Source organism: Channa argus, chromosome 12 (genome assembly GCF_033026475.1).
Source record: "Channa argus isolate prfri chromosome 12, Channa argus male v1.0, whole genome shotgun sequence".
Lineage (NCBI taxonomy): Eukaryota > Metazoa > Chordata > Actinopteri > Anabantiformes > Channidae > Channa > Channa argus.
The window spans coordinates 13,770,657-13,780,461 of NC_090208.1; the positions used below are offsets into that span (position 1 = coordinate 13,770,657).

The 9,805-nt window shown below is 37.9% G+C and overlaps 1 protein-coding gene across 2 annotated transcripts; it reads left to right on the forward strand.

The window, feature by feature from the left end:
* Positions 1-2,537: 2,537 nt before the first annotated feature.
* tp53 (tumor protein p53) lies at positions 2,538-9,675 on the forward strand. 2 transcript variants are annotated; one of them, XM_067523341.1, is made up of 11 exons: positions 2,538-2,697; positions 3,724-3,850; positions 3,938-4,004; positions 4,102-4,290; positions 5,266-5,440; positions 5,575-5,687; positions 6,014-6,123; positions 6,354-6,478; positions 6,599-6,690; positions 6,780-6,850; positions 7,522-9,675. In XM_067523341.1, exons 2-11 carry the CDS (start codon positions 3,780-3,782, stop codon positions 7,616-7,618), a joined length of 1,110 nt encoding a protein of 369 aa, XP_067379442.1. In that variant the 5' UTR covers positions 2,538-2,697; positions 3,724-3,779; the 3' UTR covers positions 7,619-9,675. The 2 variants fall into 2 exon arrangements, with proteins under 2 accessions (XP_067379442.1, XP_067379443.1); XM_067523342.1 differs by lacking the exon at positions 2,538-2,697 and adding an exon at positions 2,719-2,892.
* Positions 9,676-9,805: the final 130 nt, after the last annotated feature.

The following is a 9,805-nucleotide window of genomic DNA, read 5'->3' on the forward strand; positions in this document are numbered from 1 at the left end:
TATGTGACTCTGACTAAATGTAGAGAAATTTTAAACCACAGAACGGTGAACTACAGCCCCGACCAACCTAATTTACAGGTTCCTGTACGTAACCAATGGGAGAAAGATGAGCTAATATTACATTTCTAAACAGTATCACAAGAGGGAGCGAAAAACAATGATAGAACTACAAGTACAGACTTAGAAAAATAGTATAAGCTTGCACTCACAACATTCCTCAATACAATACATTATTTACCAAAAAAGTGTAAAGCACTATGTAATTATTCTATTATTCATTCAAATGAGAGCTTGTCCTGACCTGTGTGTATGTTCTGTATATATGTGGGTGTGAGGTATCGGTGAGTAAATTTAGTCCCGTGATGAGCGGCAGGTGCAGCACTGAATGGTAAGTGTCAGTATTTTGAAAGGCAACAACATTTGCACCAAATGCACGTGACCTCAGTAGTTTTCTACAAATATAGATGGGGATGTTACTCAATCTATACATTTTAACATATCTGTGTGTTAGAATGTGCTCTGCATTTTATACAGTGGATAACGTGGCTCATTTCCAGGCCTAATAACTAAAATAGTGTAGTAGTTATGTAAGACGTTGTGACAAACCATGCAAATTTAAGTTCATCTTCACATTACCAGTCATGACATCAAAAAGTGAAGGTCAGTTTATTAAAGTAACAATTTCTTACAACAGTATTAGAACAACCAAATAGTACACTCACTGGCCACTTTATTAGGTACACCTGTACAATCTAATTACAATCCAGACAGCCACTAGGCCATGATTCTACTTTTACAATATTCTAATTTCTCAGTTTTTACATTGAAACTGTCAGAATGGTGATAATTCTATTATCTGTTTATCATTGAGGCGGTAGTAGGTAGTTTAATAGGATGGCCAAAATAGAACCATTTCTGATAAAAATGTCAAACTCAAAAGCAAAAGTTAAAACAGCATAGGACACTAGCAGAGCAATGACTTATTAAAATGCAGCAAATAATACGCGCACTGAGGCCAAGACTTGTCACACAGCACCATGACAGAGCTACAGACGTGCTCTGTAAACAACATACAGCCCCAGTTGTGTCTTTATCCTTGTGTGGCATCTGGGGAACAGCATGTCTGCAGCATAGAAATCAGTTTGGCTCCATGAAGCAAAACACCTACAGTACAATATGCAGAGAGACTGTCAGGCTCAAACTAAGGAAAGGTCAGCTAGACTGCTTTTAAACTGTCTCTGCATTATCACAGGTAGATTTGAAATGTCAGATCTTATGTAGGAAACTCTTATATAGCTTTAAATGCATGTAGCTTTTTCCTCTGGCCTTGGTAAACACAGGACAGCCTGTTGTCATTTCTTACAACATAAACCCCTAAGAGAATATATTAAATTACACATCAGAAGCTTATATTTAAAGAAATAATCGATATTTCTACTCTCTGACCTGTTCTTGTTCTGATAGATCTTACTGTTCACTATGTATGTGCAGTGCCCCTCAGGATCAATTTCACTGTGCATTCACTGGCACCATCAGGCCATTCATTCAAAGGTCAAGAGCCATGTCTCCCCAAAGTGGCACCAGAGCTCTGAGAGGTGGATGAGAGCCAACATGTAGCGAAAGAAACATAGCATGGATTCAGCTCTAAAGACCTGTTTTCAGGTGAAAACCTTTGACAGGGACTAAAGCTATTTAGTTTCAGAATATCCATGTAATGTCAAATGGGCAAATTAGAGTCACCAATTAACCAAACATGCATGTCTTTGGAAGGTGGAAAGGAACCCACGCAAGCTAGGGAGAACATGCAAACCACACAGAAAGGCTGCAGCTGACAGGGATTTGAACTGGGGAACTTCTAGCTGTATGGATGTAGCACTAACAGTCCTACCATAAAAAATATATGAACATGAGAAAAATTATAAAACTGAATATGTTTTTTTATTTTAAAATGAATTGTACTAGACAAACACTAATGGATCTCTAGAAACCAGCTGTTGTATTTCAAATTACAGTTTTATAAATTTACAGGTGCATGGACACTTTTTGCATCTGTGTGTTGTAAATGTAAAATCTGTGCAAATGCACACTACCAAATTATAATAACTCCTTATGAGGTATATTGTTTAACTTTTAATCATGTTTAAAGTGGAAATGGATTATTTTTACAGTCCACACATGCAGTGGGCTCCTCAATATTCTAACCAAACACGTGATACAAATAAAATAAATTCATACTGTAATCAGCAATAATGAACAAACTGTGTTCATGGAGGGTCTAAATGCCGTAAAGCAATTTAGTTAGAAATCAGATGTTTTGCTATTTTTACTATTTAAAGTAGGATAACTACTACTGTGCTTCAACAACTTGCTGTTTTTACTTAAATTTGAGTACTTCATCCACCAATGACTTACATGGGAACTTACGCGGTGTGTCATGATGGAATAGAATATCAAAATTTCCCACTGTTGTGAAAGCCGCAAAAGCAGGATTTCGCGGTGTTGCGTTTGTGCGCATCGGGAGAGAAGAAGCGCTACATGGTGCACCTCCCCCATCAACTAGTGCACTGGGAATCCCCTACAACAACGTGCTTTTCTTCGTCCCCCAAATATTTTGGCTTTTTCGACGGTTTCATTTCGGCTTCTTCGCTGTACTCCCTGACTCACTTCTGTAGGACAGCGGCAGTGGGACATAAGCAGGTAGCTTTGTGGCGATACGCTTCTCGGTCGTGAAAAGAAGCCCGCCCGAGAGCGGGTCATTTGAGAAAGTTTTGCTGCGGTTTGGCTAACGATAGTCTGATCAGGATGCGAAACGTCGTCTGAACGTAGTGAGCTAGTCAAGCTAAGAAAAGTTAGCTCCTTACCTCAGAAAAGGACGTGCGCTATAATTACGAGGTGACCCCTTTCTACACAGACTACATTTATTTGCCAGTTAAGTTTTTGTTTTTAAAATCATATTCATTGTGTTATGGTGTAACTTAATGCCGAGTCCGTGCCCAAATTAGCCCGGCTTGCTCAGGCCTCCCATCGATAGAAAATGGACGGTGGCTAATGTTAGCAGGTTGAATTGTGTTTTGATGCTCTTAGTTTTTGGTTCCTGGCAAATGTGAAGTTGGTTAAAGAGGTTTATTTTAAAACCCTCCGGGAATATTTGCAATTTATTAGCTAAACAGTAGCTAAACGTTCCATACACCTGCTAACAATAACATGGAGTTACTCGGCAGCTCTGAGAAAAAGGCCACACTTGAAATTTCAACTTTTTATTTCGTGGAGCAGCCTCGAGTTTAACTTTAATTGACACATCTCACACTTAGACCTTTCACTCTAATATTTATCTAAATGTGTATATGTCGTTTGGTTGTTTCTATTCTAAAGACCAACACAATATTATTGAGTGTTTGCTACATATGTTTGCTAGTTGAATTTTGCAACTTGAAGATTTTCCAGTTTCACGAGATATTTATGTCAGATGTCTTTTTAGTTTTTGGACAATTGGTCAGACAAAACAATTTTGAAGTCATTACAGTAAGCAGCTGAAAATTAATGGACAATGTTTACAATTTCATGGCATTTTGCAGACTAAACAATTAATAAATATGTAAAGTTTTAAAATTGTTGCACAAAACGTACGTCATATGGTTTACTTGGTACAGTTAGTCTAACGCCAATAATTTTGACAGAGATGAACTTGTTGCATGTGATGTTACTTCCTGTTAATCTCTACAGCTCTCTGAGACTTGCCTCTTCATCATTTTCTCTCAACTGGGAGAGGAGGGAAATTAATGATGGAAGAGCAGGGATTTGAAAGCCTGCCGCTGAGCCAGGACTCGTTCAGAGAATTGTGGGAGAGTGTGTAAGTTGCACCTTGATATTAGTAGAGGTTTTTAAAATGTCGGCCTACTTCGCAGAAACAAGTTAACCGCTGTGTACATTTATGCAGAGTCACTCCCTCGATCTCCACCATCCCACCAGCGCCTGAAGTGCCTCAAGATACAATGTATATGATGGTCAGCATGCCTACCTATGTTAACAAACTATCTAACAATATTCAACTTCAATTTAAACCTATTATTTCATGGACTGACTCTTTTTGCCCGTTTACAGCTCATGAATGATCAAGTGCTGGCTGATGGGTTTGATGAGAAGTTGTTTGAACTACCCCCAGAAAGTTCAACTAAAGATGGCGTTGTACCCCCATCCTCCACCGTCCCGGTTACTACTGATTACCCTGGAGAATATGACTTCCAGCTTCGCTTTCAGAAGTCTGGCACGGCCAAATCCGTCACGTCCACGGTAAGTAATTACAAGAAATAGGCTCTCAAAGTTGTGGAATTTAGCCTTTTGTTTTGATTTTTGCAGATTAGCTTTGAAACTAACGGTCTTAAGATGTGTTGCGTACATTTAAACTGAACATAAACCAGATTACTTGCTTTTAATCACATCATTATAATTGTCAGAAGTTGAGGATCACTTGTTGCAGATTATCCTGCAATCAAACATGGCAAGGAGCAGACTTCTGTTTATTCCGGCTCAGTGAAGAGAAATTGCTATACCTCCTCATTGTTGAGGCGCCATTCACACTTCCATAGTGTATTGGGAAAAGTTTGAATAAATAAACTCAGTTTCCTTCTATGTTTAAACTTAAGTTATGTAAAATTGATCAACGTTTACATGTCTTTCATAAATAGAGAAATAGTAATCTCTTACCTTAGCACAATGTTGAGACCCATTCTTTCATGTATCTCACGGCGGAATTCATGTGGAGTCTCATTCATTGTAATGATTCGCTGAGTTTGATCGTCTCGAGTCAGTTATTTCATGCAAGGAGCCAATGGTATTAGTGATTCCACAGTGACTCCCTCATCAGTACGCTACTGTTGGCCAGTTTAGTTGAGGTTAGGGTGGTCGGGTCTGAAACTCCCGCCCCCTGTGACTTGTGCTCTGGTCTACGGGAAAAGTGAGTCTGGTTGTAAAGACCAGCTCTGACATGACGGGACATGTTCCTGCCCTGTCTTCCACTAACAATAACAGAGTTAGTAACAAACCTGAGCAAGTAAAATGCCTTAGATTTTAAAACATTGGGCAATATTGAATTTTATAACTTTTAGAGTAGAAAGAGTAGTTAAGGTAACTTTACCAAACTTAAGGGTAGAGTTTGTGCTCAGTTACTTATAGCTGTGCACTTGGTTTTCTCTGAGATCACACTCAGACCTGTTTTTGCTTCACAACTCCTCCGACAATAATTTAAAATGTCTCCCTTTCTGTCAGTTCTCCGAGCTACTTAACAAGCTCTATTGCCAGCTGGCGAAAACCAGTCCTGTGGAAGTGCTGGTGAGCAAGGAGCCTCCTGAAGGTGCTGTCTTCAGAGCCACAGCGGTTTATAAGAAGACTGAGCATGTGGCTGATGTGGTCCGCAGGTGTCCCCATCACCAGAATGAAGACAGTAAGGAAAATATTTAGATGAATATGTAATGTTTTTACAGTGGAGTAGTAGTAGTAGTAGTAGTAGTAGTAGTAGTAGTAGTAGTAGTAAGATAAATTTGCATTGATTTTCTTTTTCTCTCGTTTCCCTTTCAGCCGCAGAGCATCGCAGCCATCTGATTAGAGTCGAGGGCAGCCAGAGGGCTCAGTATTTTGAAGATCCACACACAAAAAGGCAGAGTGTCACTGTTCCGTACGAGCCCCCTCAGGTAGGATTGGTCTTCGTGTTATGACCAAAGGGGAGATTGTCTACACTGTCTAAAGCACTTTTGTTTTTGTCCTTTAACACTTGAGGTGTGACATTTGAGCTTTTTCTATGTGTAACCGTGTCTCTGACTTTTAATTTCATGTTTTATTTCATGTGAGACGAGGAGTTTAATACAAAAACAAAAGTGCATTTTTGCATAAAAAACATCAGTTACCAACAATAAAAAAAGGTTAGGACTGTTCCTCCAAGTTAAGTTTTGCTATGTGCCATTATTTAGTGAAACCTCGTGAACCATGAATTAAAGCTCTTATGCTTTTCTTTCTTCAGCTGGGCTCAGAGATGACGACCATTCTGTTGAGCTTTATGTGCAACAGCTCCTGTATGGGGGGTATGAACCGTAGACCCATCCTCACCATTCTGACCCTCGAGAGTCCTGAGTAAGTCTTTCTTCCCTGTGGTGAGGATGGTGGGATTGTTGATGCCACTTCTGGGTAAAGAGAAGTTTTACTTATAAAATAAAGGGTGACATAATTGGAACTCTGCATGTTGATTTACAATGTCATTTATCATAAGAGTTAATTTGTTCATTAACATTATTGTTAAGTCTAAGACGGTAACCTTACTACCTTTACCCCTTGACCCTTATTATTTTATATTTCCTTCCAAGGGGACAGGTTTTGGGCCGCAGATGCTTTGAGGTTCGCATCTGTGCATGTCCAGGCAGGGACCGCAAAACTGAGGAAGAAAATAACACCAAGACACACAATGGGACCAAACAAACTAAAAAACGAAGTATGCCTTTGTTAAATAATACTGGATTTCACTTTCCATCTTTTTTATTTTTTATGATTTTTATTTATTCATTATTATTATTTTTTTTTTTTTTTGCTAACGTCAGTTTTGTATCTGTAGAGAGTGCCCCTGCTCCTGACACCACTGCTGTGAAAAAGACCAAGTCTGCGTCCAGTGCGGAGGAGGAGGACAAGGAAGTCTTTGTACTGCACGTATGTAAAGACACAAACTTTTGCTGAGCTGGGTGTCTTCAAATCATTTGATGTCCTGTTGTAATAATTTTAATTTCCTGTTTCCTTAGGTTCGAGGCCGTGAGCGGTTTGAAATGTTAAAGAAAATCAATGATGGTCTAGAGCTGCTGGACAAAGAACAGTAAGAACTGCAGCTAATTCCTTTGCATAGGAACAAATGCAATTACAATGGACCAATTCAAGGTCCACTCATTTGGGCTGTTTTTGTCATGTTCAGTATGTCTTGTTGTCAGACCAGTGTTTCCCCTATAATAGTACAAACATAACAGCCCAACAGACCTTTCTTTAAAAATGTAAAATCTAATACCATGTATTGATGTTACATTTGTGAACTAATCGTTCCTTTTTATGTCTGTGAAGGGATCTGAATCCATCTTTAGAGCCCTTGTTGTTGATTTAGTTTCATTGTTGTATTTATTTTTTGTATTTAATGTTTACTCAAAAAAATTACCAATCTAAAGACTTGTATTGCCCGAAATAAATAAATACACTCAAAATTTTGCGTGTGTGCACCAAAACCACAAGCATGCATATGTCACTGTTCCTAAAAAACACTACAGATGGATACTGCTACCTCAACCGTGCTGCTGGTTTTTATAAAAATCACCTGCCACTAGAGGTCACTGTGTGAAATCATTCAATGAAACCTGCTTCCGAACCGATCCCATCAAGTTATTGCCCTCTTTTCCTAGCGTACCTAAAGTAATTTCCTACAATTGAATTTCATCTTCTCAGTATTGTCTTGAATTTATTCTCAGAAATCCAAATTTTTTCCCTGTGCTTTCTCCACAGTAACACAAGGTCCAAGGTGTCTGTGAAACAGCAGGTCCCTTTGCCATCCTGTGGAAAGAGGGTCATGCACAGGGGAGACAGGAGCGACAGCGACTAATTTTAAGAGAATAAGTCGTCCCTTTTCCTTCAAGTTATATATCAGGTTTTGTTCTATCATTCAAATCATGGGTTAGATCATCCTTAGAGAAATAATAACTGTACTGCCTGACAATTTGCTGTACTGTAGAAGCTGCACAGTCCTCCTTTTGACTTATGCAAAAGAATAAAGGTTAAAGACATTTAGCAGGGAAGAGCAGCTTATACCTCAGTGCTCTGATTTCTTTAAATGTCTCATAATATGGCTGTGGGACTTAAATCTTTCGTCGATTGGGGGGCACATGGCGGCGTTAGTGTTAATATTAGCAGGGATTTTTATTCTTTTTATATTAATTCTTTATTTCAAACTTTACCCAATTATTTCTATAACCTTTAGCCCTTTATCATTTTTGTACAATTTTAGTAGTTAGAAACTGTTTTTGTTCTTGTCAAAAAGGGTAACTATGATCTTAATTGGGTCAATAAGTTTTTACAACAGAATAAAAGAAAAAAATTAAATGTTTTTTTTTTGTTGTTGTTTTTAAAATTCCTGTTTTCAATATATCTGATATATAGACATGGTTGTGGGATAGTTCCATCAAAGCCGTTACACTACCAGTTTAGGAAAACACTTTATGACTGAAGAGATATCACATCTCAGTGAAATGATATTACATGGGAAAACAGGGAATTTGTTTACATGCACTGTAATAACCTGGTTACTGTAAATCTTCCTATTCATACACCAGCATCATATTTGCTCTCTATCCTGGGTAATTTAGAGGCATCTAATTTGGAGGCATGACATTTTTTCAAACAGTGTAGCTATCAATACTGCCAGTTATGATTAGACATCGATATATGTAATGATATCTCTTTCATCCACTATGTTCCCCATCTGCAGCCTTTTGTTCTGAACTAAAACAGATTACAAAAATGGATATATGTATACAAATCAGTTAAGTCTTCTTGGTTTATCAGACAACGAATAAATTCTTAGTGGAGAAAATCGGTTATTACAGTGTATGTAAACAGTCAACGATACCGATGTAGTTGAGGTCACTGAGGCCACAACAAGCAACCCTTAGCTTTGTAATACATACACATAAAACAGGTCAGTTGTCCGCCATGTATCAAACGCAATGCAAATATACTGAGAGGGAGCACACAAGTGTACCTTTAATACCACATTCATCCTTCAGGAACTGTATAGTTGTCAGTAAAAACTTTGACGTTTGTATAATTGCATGAAACAAGTCACTGCCAATATTTTCCTTATGACACTTGAACAGCTTTTTAACTCCTGTCAAATGTATTATTGTACACATTGGGAGCAAAGTACTCCAGAAATGTGTAGCAATGCATGGTATTAACAGCCAGTCAAATTATGTCAGTGGGGCTGTTTTTATTTTATTTTTTTTACTTTTTTCTCCTAAATACGAGAAGCTGTAAATAGATTTTAGCCCTTTTTACTGATTCAAAGGACACATGTTATCTTCAGGGTCTTGTTGCATGTTGTCATAGCATTTATTGACTTTTGCTAAAACTAACACCAGATCTGGTAGATGATGGGCTGACTGGATCAGCCCAAAGCTTATTTCCTTTTAGTAGCTGTACCTTTTATTTTATTTTGTACATTGTGTAAGAAATGTTAGTGAGGACAAACCTCATAGGGGAGGCGACATAATAATACAGAAAAATCTTTACATTTTTGGCCATGGAAGGAACAAGGATACAGCCTAACAGAAATATTTTATTTCGTTGAAAGTAGTCCATATCAGGACTTAAATTAATTATCAGGCGCCTCCATTAATGGACCTTGCAATTTGCCATTTACTAAGCACTTCAGTTTGACTGGACCAATTTTTGTTAATTAATGGACCGTTCGTTTTTACAGGGCCACAGTATTTACTTAAGGCATTTCTTTGTTGTTTCTGTAATTTTTTTGCTGATTTAATTTTATAAGAACTTTTTTGTCTTTTAAAGAAATTTCATCATTCTTCATGGCTTTTTTTGTACTATGATGCATTTTGTTACTCAAACCTTTAAGCAGAAATAAATTGCATGCTGTCAAACGGCTTTTGTGTTTTTATTATTCAACAAACTTTATTTCTCTGCATATTTTTCTTCTTCCAAGTTTACTGCACTGTTCATTACTGAATTTCCTTTTGCATGTTTGGAGGTGAATGCAAATCAAGCAGCGTTTAAA

Bases quoted from the DNA above. Each gene is read 5' to 3' on its own strand.
- tp53 (XM_067523341.1), top strand. From the start codon at position 3,780: ATGATGGAAGAGCAGGGATTTGAAAGCCTGCCGCTGAGCCAGGACTCG. The intron at 3,851-3,937 runs GTAAGTTGCACC...ACATTTATGCAG, and splicing joins AGAGAATTGTGGGAGAGTGT to AGTCACTCCCTCGATCTCCA. The intron at 4,291-5,265 runs GTAAGTAATTAC...CCTTTCTGTCAG, and splicing joins CCAAATCCGTCACGTCCACG to TTCTCCGAGCTACTTAACAA.